Genomic DNA, 19,959 nt, shown 5'->3' with positions numbered 1-19,959 from the left:
AATTACTTTCTGGAAATAGTGTAATTAATGTACGTGCAACATAGGTACTACGATTTAAGTTTATATCTTGGAAAGTTGTAGGGGTGCGTAACGTGAGATTTTCCTTTACCACGCATTAATGAATTTATTATCTCTGCTTTTTCTTCTTCATTAGAAAATTGTGCGGAATAGTTGGACCGATTTTTATGCTCCAAGACAGAACGTGTAAATAAATCCGGTCTGTTAAGGATCGACGTTAAGGTCGGTATAAGGAGGGATGGGGATGCCTTGCGGCTATGTCCCTCGAGCAGAGCTAAGATCCCTGACCCAGTATATTATTATATTATTATACCGTCCGACAGCCCCTTCCAATTCAGGATCAGAACGGATCTACTCTGCCGTTGTTACATCCCTACTTCCACCTCCACTCACTTCCCAGTCTAGTACAAGTCCGGTCTAATTGTAAGGAATAACATTGTCGATCATTTGTAACTTTCTTATTGTTTGAAAAAAATGTACTTTTCACAAATTGGACGAGTCACATAACGCTGTTGTATGATATCCGATGAATTCTTTATTGTTATTTCTTTTGATTCATGCTGGTGAGGGTTTATCAGTTAGGACATTAATCGGATTTGAAAAGTCCTCGGGTAAGCATCTTACTCGAGGGGGTGGAACGATAAATTATGGACGAAATTTTGGTCATTGCGTAATATAAACCAACCCCCAAGTTATTACATCATTTTCTACAACGTAACGTGGGTCTAAATCACGAATCAAGAGGATTATAAGTTGTAAGATTTTTCTTCTCCTCTGCGTTGTACTGAAATCGTTGTAGGATTGGTGTTCAACGCATTTTCATAATAGCGAAACGTGTTTTATTTCAGGAAACAAACTACGGCTTTTACATATTACCAGAGTTCTAATTTTGATCTCGAGTGATTTTCATAATTTGGAGTATAAATCTCCATTAATTTAGGAGTTGAAATTCACTAATATTCATTATTTAGTCATGAATTCATCGATATCGAAAGAATAATAATTAAAATAATCTAATTTTAGATACTTGATAATTCTTAATAAATTATACGATCCGACGACATATTTATGTACCTTGTAAACAGTCGAGTCTATATACTATCCGCCGTCTAAAGTGATTCGTAATTCATTCTGATAAGAAATTAGCAATCCGACTACATGTAGATACAATAATTTGTAGTTTTTTATGGTTCTATAAAATTTTGGTTCCTACAAACGCGTGTAAACTAAAATACGGAATTCACATCATAATACATCGCAGATCCATGGAACACCAATTTCAATATTATGTCTTCTGTTGCAGGTGACGGGGAGATACACCTTCCTCTATGTACCATATACTTTCGTCGTTGCGCGAATGTGTTGCAGTCGTAAAAGGTGCGTTAAATGGTAATAGTATTGGTATTGTTATAACGCGCGTATTGGGCCTATGGCCTGTAATATGGTCATGGTCATAGCTGCGGATCACCCCAGGGCCTTACACTGGGCCTTAAAGCCTGAGTCAACCAAAGCAGTGCCTCTCAACGTTTCAGTATATTATAAAGGTATTGTACATTCACTGATGTAACTAACTCGATTTTTTTTTTCATCCGTTTCAAACTAAATTCTTACGGAACAATTATAAAAATTTGATATTTCATTTATTCGCAAAAAAGCTTGGCCTCTTCCGCGTATGATAAAAATCGGAAGAAAGTCATTTTTAATACAGTTTCCGTCATTCAAATCATAATAAGACCTTCAACTCTGTTCTCAGATCATTGGCATCGCTCGGTGAGGTATCGTATAAAAATGAAATAATCCAACGATTATTATCATAAACATTTTAATATTTTTTACTGCAGAGGAAAAAAAACAAATAAATGAATAATTGAACAACCGTTTAGACGGTGGTAATTCGAAGTCATGTTTAAGATAGACATTGTCGATAATATAAATAATTAAAAATGAATGAATGTATAAACTGAATAATTTACAGTTTCGAATTAGCTGCTTATTATCTGCTGATTAAGTCAGGCATCGAAGTTCTCCGGTCTCGAGGATGGATGACCATATATCGAGCGTGGCCTATGCCATCTTAGTCGAGGATGATGAGATTGTCGGGAAGAGGAAACTGTATGAAAAGGTAAATACTCGATGTCCGAACCCCGTAGTTTATCTCATACAGGTAAGAACAGCGATAAAGAGAGCGAAGCTTTTTACAGAAATTACTGGAGCGTATAATAATGATATTTAAATATGAATAAGTTAACCGAGGTCGGTAGAGTGGGGTTGATGAAAAGGCTAAATAAAAATTTAAACAAGTAGTGTATATAATAATATGATAAATAAATAAAATTAAATAAAAGAAAAAAATGGAGTGATAAATTGAAAATAAAATTGATTTGAGCGTTTCGCGAGTTGCCCTGAGCCCTGACCTAGATTGTCTCCTGTCTCTTGCGGCTTGTATTATAAGCTGGAATATTGCCTCGGGGAATCACCCAGCCAGGCTATAGGTATAACGTCGATCCTTGCGTTGTACTCGGGAATATACATATGTATATCGATGCTTTTATTATTTATATTAGTCAGCGGTTGAACTATTATGTAGTATACACGTGATGGTACGTAGAATCAAGAACCGCTGATTTTCCCCAACATTTATTCAAATTTTCAGTCACTATCCATCATAGGCATACACATAAGTACAGTACGCTATGCGTATACCCAACGCCGGGGCAATCCCTGCGATCTATGGAGCAGCTGCAGTTTATTTATCGTCGCTTCTAATTGAGTTATTTTCTTTGATCTAAAATCAATGACAAAAAAAAAAAAAAAAAAAAAAAAATCGCCATCCAATAATCAACGCGTCACGAGACGACGCGCATTCTTTATCGAAGCTGCAGCATGCGAGAACCGGACGTCGTTATTATTTCCTAGAAGATTAACCTTGCATACGTGCCATGCAGCATTTCTAGAAAAATAATAAATCCATAATCGCGTTACAACACATTTATAATAATAATAATTTAATGATTTAGAAATTTTCAAGCTTCGACAGAGCGCCGCGTACTCCACAGCTCTTTCAATTTTTCCGCTTACCATACATGATCGTTATGAAAAACTTATGTATGTATATCCAATGCGTTGCTACACCTGCATTCGTAATCATCCCATATGTGTCCCTTTGATGTACATCATAATCCACGAATTGATTTTCATGTACCTGCAGTCTCCATTTCATAATTGTAAAATATAACAATGTAATTATACCAAAGCGTTCGTTCCACGCGTTTGGAGATTTAGTTTTGATATTAACTTCGCTTTCGTTCCGTTCGTTCGTTCATCTATCTGCCTACCTGCCCGTCTGTCTAGTTACCATCGCTAAATTTTGCTGCAGGTTTGAAGCTAGGAAAAAAAAGATGGAGAGATATAAAGAGAAAGAGAGCCTTGAAAGTGATTTCGTGAACGGATCTTACCCGTGGGCGCGGTATAAGATTTAACTCGCGCGGAATTCTTCCTCTACCACCCAACGCTGAAACGATAGTGTAACAGGTATATCTTCGCGATCAATACTGGACCAGATTTTACGAAGGTTGCATATGTCATTGGCTCTGAATAATTTTACATCGTGAATCAGCATCGTCGCAGAGATTTTTTATACATAATAGACAAAAATATAGAGTTATACATGTGTATACACGCATATGTATATTCCGTATAAATCGCGTCGCGAATGGCCAAAAGTCAAGCGTGCAGAATTGAAATTTAATTCACAGTTTATGAAGATAAAAAAAAAAAAAAAAAAAAACACACCCAAAAGACGATTCCGCAGCTGTAGATTTCCAGGTAAATATAAGTGTGATGATCGTTGCAGAATTCAAAGCCTCTGACGTACGTACATCCAGCTACGATTGCAAGATTGTACGTCGTTACTGACCCTCCTCAATTGTAATTTATATAATATTATTATGAAATGAATATTATGGCAGCAGGTATATGTATACATATAGCGAAAGTCCAGATGTGCGCGGAGTTACATTTGTAATTTATAAAGTGTTGGGGTGTGTACCTATTTGGTATATATATACTATATACCTAATACCTATCAATGATAAATCTGATCATTCCCCACTTAGTCTCTTCGTATATATTACAGAAGTTGTAGCCAACGATGCGTGATGGTTAAGTGCGAGGTCATTTAGCGCGACGAGTCCCCCGCGAGCTTTCTCGCGCAAATCATACAACGACCCTCGCGAATCTCGACAAAACTGGCGAATTAAACTTCCTGCTTTCGTGTTTCTCCCTGAAAAACGAAAAACATTGGGAAAAAAAAAAAAAAAAATTTACGATAATTAAGATTAAAAAAAACCGGTTGACAATTTTTTTTTTTTTTTCCGTTCATCGCGATTTCGTATATTTGTATACATATAAATGTAATTCGTGTCATGTGAGAAAAAGCAATTAATGTTTTCAGATGATCCATTCGCGCTGTACGATTCAAATGATGTATATTTTTATCAGATTATGTTCTTTACGGTTATATCACGGTATAGATTATGTTTCACTTGAATCGCGCACTACACGTGTATATGTATCTTTATTATACATATTTAAGTACCTATATGAGGTAAACGGCTTAAGATCAATTTATAGATTAAATGTATTACGTAGAGACGTCAATTACAGCTCGTGCATGTGAACATAACACTAAAATAAAGATAGAAAGAAATAAAAATGTTAAAACTGTTAATTTTTAAGTAAAAACCTGCAATTAGTATATAGGTAAAACCCACGGTAGAGCGACGTAGTGTGGTGCAGGATGGCAAATAAATATGGCTAGCGGCAACATACATTTAATGGTAAATCGGTTGTATTATTATTACATATCCACAGCCATGAGGCGTAAACAATATAAAGAGGGGCTCGTCGCCGGAGATTGTTAAGATTTTTCTCGACGCAACCAATAGTTTTATTTTATTTTTCTAGACGCGCTGTGTATATAAATTATAGAACTCTGCACTTCCAGCTATTATATATCTTATAATATAACAACATGGTATACCATTTGCAAATACAGCGGTGCAAGTAAACGCGCGATTTATCTTTCATGACTAATTGTAAGGCGTATATGCCGTTTATAATACGTATCTAGGTAGTTTCATCCGATTCGGATCAAGAACGATCGAGTTATAGAATTATAATCAAACTATGCGGTAGTTTCCGATAATTGTTTACCAAGTTTCTTGAAATCGCTAACACATTTTACATATAATATAGTTGCAACCGCCACTCTGTGTCTAAGTATAGATTACTCTGTTATTAAATGATTGAAAATCAAGTGAAGTGCATATTATCAATTAATCGCCGTGTGCGCTATTGGACGCAAATTTATCTTCGTTCGCGATATTTCTTTCAAATATTACATCATAATTTCAGTCCGCTATGTGTATCGAATAATTCTACACTTGTGTATCTTTGAACTCTTATACATATATTATGTCGTGTCCCGTTGCATAACCGACAACGAAGCCATACCGCGATAGAAACGAGGCAGCGCACGCACTGTAATACCAATAGGTATACCTAGTTTAATAGATTTACGTAAAAGTTAAGCCAATTTGTAAGCAGCCGTTCGTCTTCCTTCGCGAATAAGTGACGAAACTAAAGTAATTATATCGGTGTTAGTGTCTCACAGGGGTTGCAGGTGCACAAGTGTAGTCATGGTATTGTTCATTTTAAACGAATTAAGCGAAAACTCGGCCGTTGCAGCATAAGGGACGAAAAAACTTCCCCCTCGTTATTTCGTTGAAACGGAAAGAACGAAAACAAATTTGACATACCTCGAGAAAACAAATTTCCCCCCTTAAACTATTCATAGACATCGTGTAATTTATTATTTCCGAACGGGAGAGAAACGAAAATTTCTCGAATGTATCGTATACGAAGGGGTAGGTGGATGTGTTGTTAAATAATTATCGGAAGGTGCGGGATGATTTTCATTGGACATGTATAGTGATCAGAGAATGCTCGAGAGAACCCCTTCTCCAATGTTGTATAGGTACCGGCCGCACTTGACCCATATCTTATTATTCGTTCTGCGTCCGGATGTGTTATAACTCTTAATACCGGCAGACGAGGTTGTTCTGTTTATACCTTTCAAGCGATAAGCTCCAGTCTCAACCCATAAGGTACTGCGCTTTAACGAGAACAGAAAAATAATGATAATTACAATTACAACAACGTTGAAAGGGGGAAAAAATAAATTAAATAAATGGTCGACAAGAGTAATATGGTTTTCATACGGCGGCTATTGTATTATAATTCTCGTATCGGTGCGCCGCTACTATAGGCATATACGAGTATAGGTAATATATTACGCGAGCTGGTTCGGGAGACTTCAACGCGTGGACGTGTATTAACCGGACGTCCTTTCCTCGTCTCTCTTTCCTTTCTGTATTGGTATAAGCTTCCGCAAAAATCGCCAACTATATACGGGAAGGGGTCATACTTGACCGGTATACTAGAAGGTCACGACCTCATCGAGGTCTTTAAAGGTTCGTCGATACATATATGCGTATATATTATATATACTATAAATACATATAAACTTATTATACATAAAGATACGATTCCGACTTGAAACTTGCGCAGGCGCTAAACTCCCATTCTTCATTTACGATTGAGGCGAAAGTATTTAAAGGAGGGAGCGAGCCTTGCAGAAGGCCACTAGTTTCTGAACAGGCACATAAGCTAAGTGTAATATCAACCCTATTAAACATTAGTGCTTTTTCCGAGCATATTCGGAGCTCGAAGATCACCCCTCGGCTCTTGAAGCTCTGGGAAAGATTGAATAGAGAAAGAAGGAAGAAGGAAATTTTTTAAAAAATACAAAATAAAATATAGTACAACCCTCTTCTACGTAGTTCAGTTTTTGTATACCTCATAGTGAAAATTTCCAAGTGCGGCATCGAATCAATTTTATATGCTTTGTGCGTATATGAAAGTGCCATTGTTACTAAATATTATTATTGATATTATTACTGTTACCATAATTGTTCTTTCCACATCAACCGTAAACTATTTTTTCTCTGATTCCTTTTCGTTGAAGTTTTGAAAGCTTCATTTGTTGTTGGTTTCTAGGACTTTTATTAGCAACGTTCCATCGCCAAGATAGTGCAGCTGTAATTGGACGCACAGGGGAAGCTCAATTGCTATTTTTTTAATCGAAAGAATAAATCTAAACGGGAATTGGAATTATACATTAAAAAATTTGATCGATCATCATTACCGAAGATTTTGAAAATTTTGAACTTTAAATAAATTATGGAAGAACTTGAAGTGCAAGGAGAAATAATGGATAAGGTTGGTAACCTTTCGTTCTCTCCACCGCCGATGAAAAAATCTGACACGAAGGATAGCATCTCTTCGATAGACAGTGACGTCAGTTTATCCTTCGATCGGAGGGGATCCAAAGGTGAGGAAGCCGATTTTTCGGATAGCGGAAGTTCAGATTGCGATGGAAAATCGTCGTCTAGCAATAAAAAAATGAAAACAAACGATCAGGATTCCGGAGCAGATTCCTTGGATGATGTAATTTCTCCGGAGTTGAACGTCCCCGTTCCAACGAAGACGAAAACTAATCCATCTAACGGAAATTCTGAGGAAGAATTTATTCCGCCGAGCGACGATCTGGCTGATAAAATTTGTGCTCAAGTAGAATTTTATTTCTCCGATGAAAATATCGTGAAAGATGCCTTCCTATTGAAGCATGTCAAACGGAACAAGGAAGGATACGTATCCTTGAAATTGATATCTAGCTTCAAAAGGGTGAAACACCTCAGCAGAGATTGGAGAGTCGTTGGCGCAGCGCTAGCCAGGTCGAAAAAATTGGAGGTCAATGACCTCGGTACGAAATTGCGAAGATTGGATCCACTTCCTGTCTACGATCAAACTACACCGTCTAGAACAATCCTAGCGGCAAGATTACCGGTAGACAAAATATCAGTTGAAACTGTTGCCGAATTGTTTAGTTCGTGTGGTGAAATTGCTTTAATAAGAGTATTGAGACCCGGACATCCGGCTCCTGCGGAAGTAAGACAAGCTATTGCGAAAAGACCGGAACTTGCCACGAGCGATGAATGCGCTTTGGTCGAGTTCACGGACTCGGCATCGGCCAGAATTGCTCTTCAAATGAACCTTGGCGATATGCGTGTTTATGAATTACAACAATCAGCGGAAAAGAAGCGGAAACAACAACCTAACAAAAAAAGTGCCGTTGCCAGAATTTCCAGGGAAGAAATTTACAATTCATCAAGTTGCGCCAGCGGATCTGAAGCCGAAGATTCTCGGTCGAGACATAGGCGACCGGTTCACGGACATCCAATTTATCCCATGGCTATGTACCCCGGGCAACCGTACCAAGGTATAGGTTTCACGAAAAAGATTCTTATCTTCATAACGATTCGTGTTTTTACACGTCATAGATTCATATTATATGATATTTTATTATTCCGCTCATTTTACTCGCATCACTGGTTTTAATATTGACTATTTTTTTTTATCTCAGGTCCTCCGTCACCGGAGTCTTGGCTATCGAGGAGATTATCTTCATGTTCGATGTCTGGATCCGATACCGGTTATATATTACGTCGTCTCTCATCTTGTTCCGGTTCTGGATCTGACGGTGGTGGATTCGGACGTAGATATTCGAGCTGTTCTTCAAGTTCGGAGACAGGATATCATCACCCGATGTATCCTACGCCTGGAGGATACTTTCCTCAAAATCGACGTTTCTCTTGCTGTTCCGGTTCAGGATCCGAATGCGGAGGAGGATTTAGTCCCTCTAGACGGGGTTCTGCAGAGTGCGGACCATTTTTACGGAGACTTTCGGCTTGCAGCAGAGATTCGGGTTTCGATCCAGGCGTGAGAAGACTTTCCGCATGCTCTTCCGCATCCGATGCATCCTATTGTAAATCTAGAAGCAATAGTGGGGTCGGTGCTCCACATCTTCCCGATAACGTTACGAGAATGCCATCCGGCCCGGATGGAACCCGAGGTTTTGGAAGACCGCCGAGAATGAATTTAATGAATTCAATGACCCCACTCATGGCGGGACCCATTGGACCAACGTGCTGAGAAAAAAGAAAATATTGAAGACATTTTCTTTGTTTTTATTTCTTTCGTACAATGAACTGAACTTTGGGTATGATCCCCTTTTGCCATGGACTAGATCGCGCGTGGGTTTTTCACCACATTTAGCATTAAAAAAAAAGATCATTTGAAAAGAGCTTCGAAAATCCCGTATTTATGATATCTACTCGTTGCGATTTCAGCTAGATTCTAACTTTCGTTTTATTTATTGTTTAATTTATTAATTGAATCTTGTAAGGTATCGATAATATTAATTTACCGAAATGTAAATTACGTGGCCTACATGTAATGTAATGAACATGTATAATGTTTTTTATATAATAATGCTGAAGAATGTAAGTTTGGTGCGGAGTTGTGTAATATCTTTTGTATAATGCTTGAAGCACGATTATCGACACGTGATACGTGTATTTATATTACACTGTGTTCCTTGAAGTAGAAGAAGAAAAAAAATCAGTGATAAAGTGATGTTTGAATAATGTTGAAATTAATATCGGTTTATTCATTTATTCGAATGATCCCGTAGCTTGTCAGAATTGAAATTACCCCGTTCTTAGACTAGCAGCGCCTGTTCCTACAGACTGTCAGATAATCTTGACTTGTAATAACATTATGTTTTTTCAGCTTGATGTAAGACGAAGAAACACATTATACCTATGATGCATTGGCGGTAATAAGATTTCGGAGAAGGTGTATGGCTAATTAATGAGTTAATAAGACTTGTGGCCTTTATGTTCTTTGACTTTTGATTGAACGCGATGATAACGTTTCTAATTATACATTATAATTGAAACGATATGTCTGTGAATCAATTTTGAATGGTCCGTCCGGAAATTTGAGGTAGAATTTGTACATCTGTTGAAATCTGTCTCCATCCCCTGTTTCATTTTTAGAAATTTACAACACGAGGAATAATATGAGTATAACATGAAAAGGACTAGCGATACATTGCACAGTACAAGCATAGATATGTACAAGCAATAAACTAAATGAACTGGGTGACCTGATTTGCAGTTGAAGGTAATCTCTGGATCACTAATCAAGTTAACAATATTGACGATAGAGATTGGTTCTCAGTTGCAATAACAATTATTTAGAGCAGATCGATGTATAAAATATCTGGACTGGATGAGTTAATATCAATAAGTCTGCAGGTATGTGATTGTGAGTAATAACAATATTTTTTGTTCATTGTGAGACTCGAATTGTTGGATTACTTTTGCGCCTAGGGGTAGGCAACTAATGATGCTGATCTAGATCCTTTTACCTTCTCTTCTAAAAACTACTGTACAATAAGAAAATAATAAAAAGGAGGGTAGATACACCGATTCGTAGACTTCACATACATGTAACATAATAAATTAAATGTAATTGAGTGTGACTAATTCATCGTTCTGGAGAAGGACGGCTGATGAGAGAAGATAGAAAGAGAAAATAATTGTGTCAGGTTCTTAGAGCATGTCAAATCCATTCGCGCCTGTGGAAGTCTATCGATTATGTCTATCGAGAGGTTTAGAATTTCACTCGGTCGGGGAATCTCATTCAAGTAACGTGTATGTATGTACCTAACTTCGTTTAGTAACCGAACAGATCCGTAATATTTAGGTTAAATGGTGTTTACATATCGTTTTTACCGTAAAGGAGAGTTGAAAATGATAATAATTAATGAAATGTGATCGTAACGTGGGGTCACAAGTAGCTGGAAAATCATGTTTTTTCCGATAGGATGGCCGAGGGTGTTAAATACACCTGAAACTGAAAAAATTCGTGCTGTCGTTTGTAACAGGGATAAAATATTATTTGCTATTCTAACTAATGACGTGGTAGCCATCTGGTATTGCAAGGTATTTATTCAAACACAAATTCGCTGTATTTTCATTATATTCTTGATCACAATTCCGATTTTTATCACTTGGGAATGTTATGATTATTTTCTATCCTCGCCTGTGCATTCTTCGTTCCAACTTCGTAATTTGACGTTTGCTTTTAACTGATAACAAACAATCATGTGTCTATGATGTTCATAATTGAACGTTAATTTTTAGACTGTTTTCAAGCCTTAGATAGACTACTTACCTTCATTTTTCAACTTATTTACAATGCTCTGCAAAATATAATCATTATGTGATCTCTGCAGATATGTCATTAATTTCTTCTCAATAAACTACATGATCAAATGTTGGACTTTCAGACAAGATATTTTCACTTGATTATTGATTATTTCCAGCCCTGTGTACCGATTGTGTTTCTGAGGCGGCCTCAAGATTCAATCAAAAATCATGGGGATAATATCTTGGTTCAGTGGCGACCTGACTCTAGTATGCTTGTTGTTGCGGTAAGTGCTTAATATTACACAATTCTTCGGTGAACTTTGTCTGCAAAGAAAACAGTTGCTCGAAAAAATATTTTCGACTGCTCATTTACTATCATGTAAATGATCTTCATTCAAAGATTCACTCCTGGCTTTCCAGACATCAGACAGTTACCTATTATTCTTTCGATTGACGGAGTACAGTGTTGAAGGAAGAGGGCTGTATGAGCAAAAAGACTCACCTGTGAGTAGTCTGAAACGCGATAGTGCTGAACTATTTGTCAAAGAAATTATTCCACCCATTGTTTTAACTTTGGTAAGTGAGTTACTTGTCGACTGTGAAACTTTCACAATAATGAAACAACTTGACAATGTTCATTGATTTATAGGAAAAGTCTGTATGGGTTGATGGTGGTATTAGTTCACTAGTCTGTATTAGGGATGAATTGATGGTAGCGACTAAGACAAGCCATGTAATGAGATACAAATGGGATGGTACCGCAAATCGTGATTATTTCCTTGACTTACGTCGAGTTCCATTCAGTGTGGATCAGCAAGTATCCACTGTAGCGCTCCCAATTACTGAAAACAATGTACATGTTTCGGATATTGAATATTCCCCCTTAGTCGGGGGATTTGCGGTGACACTGAGTAATGGCAAGGCAGCATTTCTTACGGCACAATCTTTGAAATTTGACCCTAACGTAAGTTTTTTTTTTTTTTTTCAAATTCAGCTCAATCATTTCATTCAGAGTTAGAGATCATATTTGTTAAATTCCACATTTTATGAACAATTATATTGCAGCAAGTACAGGGTATATGGGCAAAAGATTTGGAGGATGCAACATGTGCAGCTGTGAATCACAAGTATCGTCTTATAGCTATCGGTAGACAAAAGTTAGTACTTGTTTTGAGATTTGTAGAATAATCAGCGAAATCAATTCCGAAAATGAATCATTTTTTTAGCTCTCAAGGTGTGGTTTACTATGTCGATGAAACGACAGGTGGTTTGGAAATATCTCATACGTTGAGCCTTTTATCTAAAGATTACCCAGGTACACCAGGATTTGTAAAATGCTTAAAGTGGACACCAGATGGTTGCGCAATTGCAGTTGCTTGGGAAGGGGGTGGCCTGGGTGTTTGGAGCACATTTGGTGCATTATTACTATGCACTTTGAAATGGGATTACGGCCTTAGGGTAGACTTGAGCCGAGACAACCCCCTTCACATTCATGCCATGGTAATATATGTGCATTTCATTTTCATTCTAATTCTACCGAAAAATTATATGAGAATGGTCATTTAATTCTGTTCTCCATCTAGGAATGGTCAGCAGAGGGGTATCAATTATGGATGCTCCAAGAGTCACTTGAACCAACCGCATCTGAGGAATCTGGCGATCATCTACTGAGTCGAAAGCGGTCTCTTGTCCAATTGGATTTTGTCAAAAGCCCCTTGACCGTCAATCCCTGTATGGTAAGTTACGAAGTTAATAACTATTATCAAATATCTATTCTCTGATACTAACTGCCACTTTCTTAGAAAATCGATTGTATTTTGGATACATTTTTTTATTAGTGCTATAACCATCCATTCCGATAGTTGATTTCTCTAGAATATTTTAGAAAATCTCCAGTGTCAGTTATGTTTCAGAGTCATCATGGTCATTTGTATCTACAAGGAGAAGATCGTTTGTATTTGAACTTGGGTGGTGGCGGTGTATCCACAACTACCAGTGCACTTTATTCTTCAAATGAATCGCCATTAGATACTTCAAATCAAGCTCTTGCAGGATGTAAGCAATGGTTAGTCGTTCCGATACCGAGTGTTTACAGTGGTTCTAATTGGCCAATACGGGTTTGTAGTTATTCATAATTTTTTGATTCCTCTCCAAACTAAAAAATTTGTGTGCAACTCCATCCAATCTTCGTCTTGTCTTTCTGTCTTCAGTATACTGCCATAGACAATGAAGGGATGAGCATTGCGGTTGCTGGTCGTGCAGGTCTAGCGCATTATTCCTTGCCTTCGAGAAAATGGAAACTGTTTGGAAATGAAACTCAAGAGCGTGATTTCATGGTAACTGGAGGTTTATTGTGGCATCGAGGGCACTTAATTGCTGGAAGTTATTCCCTACTAGAGGATAAAGACGAGATCAGAATCTATCCAAGAGATACACGATTAGACAATAGTTATGCCAAAAATATTAAAATGCCAGCCCAAGTTTTATTACTCAATACAATGAAAGACAGACTACTCACATTCTGTGCCAATGGGCAAGTCAGCATTTATGACATGATTCTCGAAGGTGGTGAAGGTTTGTTTTATCAAAATCATTCTGCTAACTATGAGAAAAAAACAAATTACCGAATCAAATCGCTTTGGTCATAGGGAAGAGTGGAATAGAGCTAACGAGGATACAGACGGTCGATATTAGTGGTCTTTGCGTTCATCCAGCTTGTGTTGTGAGCGCTACTCTAACTACAATTCGTGCAGAAACAGCTGGAAGTCATCCGCATCCCGAAAGTCTCCTATTGAATGTTTCTGGACGTTTGCTTATGGTTCAAAGAGATCATTGCAACGATAATTCTGAAGTGGTAAGGTGAAAGTTATTTCTACAAAAAAAAAAAATACATAAGTTTTTCTCTCTTGCTATTTAGTGTTTTTTTTCAGTTATACGCATGTAGTCCACCTACGGTCCTTGCTTCCTGCGTTGAAAATGTCTGGGTTCCATGGCGGTCTAGGAGAGATAAGCCACACTTAACAGAAGCTTTATGGTTATTTTGTGGAGCTCATGGAATGAGGGTATGGCTTCCATTGTTTCCAAGAAATCACCAAGATAAAGCACATACCTTCATGAGCAAGAGGATAATGCTACCTTTTCATCTAAGAATCTATCCCATGGCAATACTCTTCGAGGACGCGATCTTACTTGGTGCTGAAAATGATACTGTGTTATATACTTCAGATACAAACTCCCCATTTTCGTTACCTTTCAGTGTATTGGAGTTGACGGTAACTGCCACTCGTATATTTAATCTAAGGTTAGCTGCAATTATTCACTATTGAGTAATTTAACTTAATTATTTCAGAGCCAAGTATACCTGCACCAAATACTCCGTCAACTAATTCGGCGTAATTTGGGATATCATGCGTGGGAGATAGCTAGATCATGTTCTGCTCTTCCATATTTTCCACACGCCTTAGAACTTTTATTACATGAGGTTTTGGAAGAAGAAGCTACGAGCAAAGAACCGATTCCAGATGCGCAGCTACCATCTGTTGTGGAATTTATTCGTGAATTTCCCGGTGTCTGGGCACGTGCTGTCGTCCAATGTGCCAGAAAAACTGAAATTGCGCTATGGCCGTACTTGTTTTCGGTAGCTGGACCTCCGAAAAAACTACTTCAAGATTGCTTGCAAAGACAGCAACTTGATACAGCTGCTAGTTATTTAATAATTTTACAAAATCTAGAACCTTCATCAGTAAGCCGTCAACATGCAACTCTCCTACTAGATGCTGCTTTGGAACAGGGCAGATGGGAACTTTCTCGAGATTTAGTGCGATTTCTTCGAGCAATTGGTGGGTCTGATGCACGACTATGATTCATATCGTATTATTACTATACCCTTATAGCCTGGATGTTAATAAAACCGTTTTAAAACAAGATCCAAACGATGTGGAATCGCCCCGCTCATCATGGGGTGGAACAGGAAAGTTAGGTGGTCCTGCGCAAACACCTCCTGTATCTCCTAATGAAGAAGATTTGTCACTAGTCTTGGGTACCATGCAAGTTTCCCGGAGTAGAAGTTACAGTACCACCTCAACCCCCAAGGTTCAGACTGAACCAATCGGTAAAGAGGTTGCTCCATCGTCCGTTTTGGAAAAAACTAGAAATGTTGTGATGAGACGTAAAAAGTCTGTCCCCACTGCAAAGTCCGAAAAAAGTGAAAACAAGTAAGTTCATTAGACACTGGTCCATTGAATTCAGATCAGCTACTGTGCAAGCATTATAAAAGATTTGAAACATTCATTGTTAGAGAGGGATCAGCAGAAGAATTTTTCATCGATGTTATACTGCAACGTCACGCAAGGCGTTTGTTAACGGCTCGTCGACTGGCAGACTTGGGAAGATTTGCCGCACGTCTTGATTTTCACTTAGTGACATGGTTCGCGCGTGAGCGTGATCGCGCTGCTAAGATAGACGACTACATTAGTGCTCTAAAGACTCTGCATGAAGATTTTGGGTTTTCATATCCGATATTATCTCTTCCAATGCTTAATAAAATAAGACGTGCAAGTATTACCTCGCTGAGGTCTGTGAGTTTGGATAATCCAGAAGAAGAGCAATTGAAACCAAATTATTCTGTCGATCTACCTGACAGTGGATACACTAGTTTACCGGGAGGTAGACCTCCATATACTAGCTTGATAAGTCCTGTCGCTAGTCTGGAAACTCAATTCCCAGCCGTGGAAGCGAAATTGATACCACACATGCTGCAAGGTATAAAATGCTACAAATATCCCTTTGCTAACGTTTCCCAGAAATCGCAGAGAATGAACAGTTTCTTCACTTCCAGACGAGCACAGCGTCCTCAGCGATTCTAGTACGGTATGGCGGGATGATGTTGAATCGATTGTGGGAACTGGTATCGGTCCTGTTTGCTGGGCTGCAGATCCAGTTGAACCGACTGATTTAAATACTTCTGCATCTTGCAGTCCTACCAGTCGAGGAGAAGTCCAGTTGAGGTACCTTTTGCAGCTCTTTTTAGAAGGTGGTTGTTTGGGATGGGCCGCAGTATTGGCTACAGTTCTCAGAGATGCTCCAGCTATGGCAAGAATCGTGAGAGCTGCAAATGCTCCATCACAAACGTTAGATTCCATTATTAATTTACGGGACGGACTGGTCACGCTGACGAGGTGGTCTAATTCGGAATGGTGAGTTGAATCTTTCTATGGTGTTAGCTTGATTATTGCCGTTGTGCAGTAATAATTTGAATTTTCAGTTTGGGATACAAGCCATTTATGCTTGGCATTCAAGCTCAATTGAGTTTATTGAATCGACTAATAGCTTCAAAGCAGCAACAGGAACAGGAGCAGATATTAGAAAATCCGTCCCCAAGTCCTGCTCCTTCTGCAGGCAGTAATCCACGTGCAACTGTTTCACGATCAAGACATTCTTCAATTAGTCACGCTTCCACAACTGCTCCAATGGAAGAAGAAAGATCCCACGATTCCTTGCTAACTATGGATGATGGCCTACGTGGAAGTCTTAACAATGTTAGTGTAGTGGAAACCAATAACGTACAGTCGGGGTGCATTGTATCTTAATATCTCATGCCCAGTATTCTAAGTAGCCGCCGTATTTCCGTCACGGTAATATGATTATTCGAAACGACTGTATCTCGAGGTGGCGCGACCTAACAATTTCCAAGAATCAAAAATCGATTGCACTTTGAACCGTGTTAAATTCAATGATCGATGACCTAATTCTTATTGGTGGTGAGGGGATGAATACACTTTCCAAGGAGCACGATAGCAATAGCAAAATAATCAAGGGTAATAACAGACTACTTGACCGCTCAACAATATCTCTTAAGGTGCGTTCTTGATCATTGTTATGAAATTACCACGTCCCTGCAAAAGTCGAGAGGCTACTTCGAATGTCAATTAATTTGAGCAGTTCTCAGTTTCTCGGTATTTGGCATGACAAATGCGATGAGTACTGAAAATGTGATTGACTGAAACGATATCGTTGAAGTGTTATTTACGCAAGCGAAATATACTCGAGATTTATCAAGAATTTAAGTGCTCGATTTCTCGAAATTAACAATCTGATCTTTTTCTGCAACAAAAATGCTTCCACCCAGCAATACCTGTGGGAACACTAGGTCTTATTTGTGGTAATTTCAAACTATGAATATAGAACGGAAAGTAGGAAAAATAAATAGACTAATTTTAGTGTAATTACTCATCACACATGATGGTGTTGTATGATATTATTATTGACAATTTATTTCTATCTATACGAATGATGATACTTATCTACATATAATAGATCTACATATGATCGAAGTGCAGTTTTTTCTCGTATCAACGTTCAGAGGTATTCATGTTACCGATCCTATGAAGAATCTGGCCCCTATTGTCGGCGGTAATGAATCGTTTTCGAAATCTCGTAAGTAGAGAAAAAGCTGTACGAACTTGCAATGAACATGTGTAATAGAATAATTGAGGCAATAGCTGATTCTTTATAATGGCGATTCAACATATGGAAAAGTTTTATAGCAATTAATTTACAAAGATCTAACATTAGCATTTGTAAGTATAGCCTGATCAAAATACGCCTGATCATGGTCTGATTACGTCAAACATATTATAAGGTTCTGAATTCACATCAACTGATATTCAATGCCTTCGAATTATCTGATATTTGAACGGATCATTAGGTACAGATAGACTACAATGTTGTTGATTGTATGTTACCCATACCCTGAGGAGGCTAACACCGATTACAAGTCAATAAGTTATATTTATAAATATTGTAAATTATTATCCGGCAAATATACATATATTATATTTTCTCATAAAATAATTTGATATTTTCGATTTTAATATTTCAGATGATTCCTCAGAACTTGGTCGTCTCCCGCTTCAATCTTGCGGCAAAATTAGTTCATGGAATTGTCACTGATTTGAAGTGCGTATTTTCCCGCTCGAAAATTTACCTGCTTTACGGGCTGCATAAGCTAAGGGGTCCCTCTAAACAATTTTTGTAATTTTTTCAGCTACTTCAAATTGTTATCAATTCGATTAATCATGAGCTTGACATTTCGGATGATTGCCACGCTTATCTTCTTCTACGCGTGTAAGAAGAATAATCCGGTCTTCTGTACAATCGACGTTAATCTCTCCGAACTAGAATATTTAGCAGGTCATCTTAATCCTTCGGAATGTCGGCGTCTCGTTGCAGCTTTGCATTACATGACTTTTGAGCTTCCTGAAAGTATAGCAGGCGCCGGTAGGTGGGATATTCAAAAGGGTTAAGTCTTGATAGATTAGTTATTTAACAGCAAACATTTTTATTTGATAAGAGCGGAAATTAGATGAAAATATCCCCTGTCTTCGGCTACTCCTTCATTGGAACAGTTCCCCGGGGGAAGGTCGTGGTCAAACCCATGAAGATATCGAACATCGTCTCAGGCAATTGAATAGAAATGACCTTGCTGACTGGCTAGGGAAAACAACTTTCAAAGAACTTGGACGTGACCTTGGTAGAGCACTGAATCACCCTTTTGGAGAACAGGGGACGCAAGATACCGACGCACCGTAAAAATTTTCTTTTTTCTGACATACTTATTTTTTGCGTCTACTTCGCGTACGAATATCTGAATGTTTCAAAGCTTTGTAATTATGATAATCAAAGGAAGTAACGTTTCCGCTCCAAATATGACGAACAATGGTTATCGGTTATCACTCGTGAAATACTTTTTACATCAGATCCGCAGCAACCTTAGAACCAGGCGACGAACCTCTAGAGGAAGATCCTTGGCTTCCCATTGATACTCTTCTATTCGCCACGATGGCTATATTACTCGCTGCTTTGATAACTGTTTCTCTAGGATTGATACTTCATCGTGTCAGACTTCGATCTAATGAGAATAATAATTATACGTAAGATCAAAGTGAATTTGTATCAGGGGGATGGCATACGATAAGAAATAATTGTATCTTGTAATTTGAAAGGTTTGTAGATCACGAAGAAGGGAATGACGTCATACTCGGCGTAGATCGAAAACGGAAAGCGAAGGCGAAGAAAAAGATCAAGGGGGTAGCAACGCTGAGGAAAAGCAAAGATAATTCGGAAAACGTGAATTTGGTTTCAGAATCGAAGAAACTAGGCAATGGTTGCTGTGGCACCGCGTGTGTGTTACTTTAATTTTACCGTAATATCAATATGTACATTTTATACCGGTGTGGATATTAATTCCATCAATATCAGTGCATCATCATGGGATTATTATATTGTTCTTCCATTGAGATTCCAGCAATTTTCTATTTTTCGTTTTGAATAAAGACTTGATCGAAGTTTGTCAGCTTTAAAAAACCGTTCCGAAGCGAGTGAATCTATAAAGTAAACTGCACGTCCTGCACTATCAATCGATGACCTGCCAACATTTAATTAAACCAAGAACGCAATTAAACCGAGTGCAGCTGGTGAAGAGCCTTCGACCGAGAATTTTGAGAGTATTAATCAATTAGTTTTAATTACTGTATTTCCAGAGTAAAACGAACTACCTGTCGCAGTAGTATAGGGTGGTTATCCACGGCTTCCACGGGATTATCATTATTCCTGCCTACCTCGCTCTTATCTTCGATAAAACTAATTTCATAAGTTACGCAATATTGATTCTCCGATTTGTCTTTACTTAATATAATAATGAAGTTTCAAGAAAGCGGTTCAGAAGTTTAGAATTTAGGCCAAAAAATTTTTTGGGTATCAG

At 38.1% G+C, this 19,959-nt stretch overlaps 3 protein-coding genes across 5 annotated transcripts; all 3 read left to right on the top strand.

Moving 5' to 3' along the window:
• The first annotated feature begins 6,706 nt into the window (after positions 1-6,706).
• Positions 6,707-9,638, top strand: LOC105693882 (la-related protein 6). 2 transcript variants are annotated; one of them, XM_012414094.3, is made up of 3 exons: positions 6,707-6,986; positions 7,138-8,419; positions 8,564-9,638. In XM_012414094.3, the coding sequence occupies exons 2-3, from the start codon at positions 7,321-7,323 to the stop codon at positions 9,130-9,132; spliced, it is 1,668 nt and encodes a 555-aa protein (XP_012269517.2). In that variant the 5' UTR covers positions 6,707-6,986; positions 7,138-7,320; the 3' UTR covers positions 9,133-9,638. The 2 variants fall into 2 exon arrangements, with proteins under 2 accessions (XP_012269517.2, XP_048507533.1); XM_048651576.1 differs by having other exon boundaries at positions 6,707-8,419.
• Positions 9,639-10,570: 932 nt separating this feature from the next.
• LOC105693927 (guanine nucleotide exchange factor subunit Rich) lies at positions 10,571-18,047 on the top strand. 2 transcript variants are annotated; one of them, XM_012414191.3, is made up of 16 exons: positions 10,571-10,991; positions 11,375-11,482; positions 11,619-11,774; positions 11,848-12,162; positions 12,264-12,355; positions 12,425-12,698; positions 12,782-12,934; positions 13,112-13,315; positions 13,409-13,763; positions 13,847-14,052; positions 14,129-14,470; positions 14,548-15,037; positions 15,124-15,412; positions 15,496-15,959; positions 16,036-16,393; positions 16,462-18,047. In XM_012414191.3, exons 1-16 carry the CDS (start codon positions 10,857-10,859, stop codon positions 16,784-16,786), a joined length of 4,266 nt encoding a protein of 1,421 aa, XP_012269614.1. In that variant the 5' UTR covers positions 10,571-10,856; the 3' UTR covers positions 16,787-18,047. The 2 variants fall into 2 exon arrangements, with proteins under 2 accessions (XP_012269614.1, XP_012269613.1); XM_012414190.3 differs by having other exon boundaries at positions 10,574-10,991; positions 13,409-13,772.
• Positions 18,048-18,062: 15 nt separating this feature from the next.
• Positions 18,063-19,817, top strand: LOC125500142. The gene is made up of 3 exons (XM_048651585.1): positions 18,063-18,155; positions 18,244-18,476; positions 18,550-19,817. Exons 1-3 carry the CDS (start codon positions 18,079-18,081, stop codon positions 18,786-18,788), a joined length of 549 nt encoding a protein of 182 aa, XP_048507542.1. The 5' UTR covers positions 18,063-18,078; the 3' UTR covers positions 18,789-19,817.
• Positions 19,818-19,959: the final 142 nt, after the last annotated feature.

Source organism: Athalia rosae, chromosome 3 (genome assembly GCF_917208135.1).
Source record: "Athalia rosae chromosome 3, iyAthRosa1.1, whole genome shotgun sequence".
NCBI classification, from domain to species: Eukaryota; Metazoa; Arthropoda; class Insecta; order Hymenoptera; family Athaliidae; genus Athalia; species Athalia rosae.
Note: the sequence above shows the minus strand (reverse complement) of the source record. Positions and strands in the feature narration are given on the sequence as shown.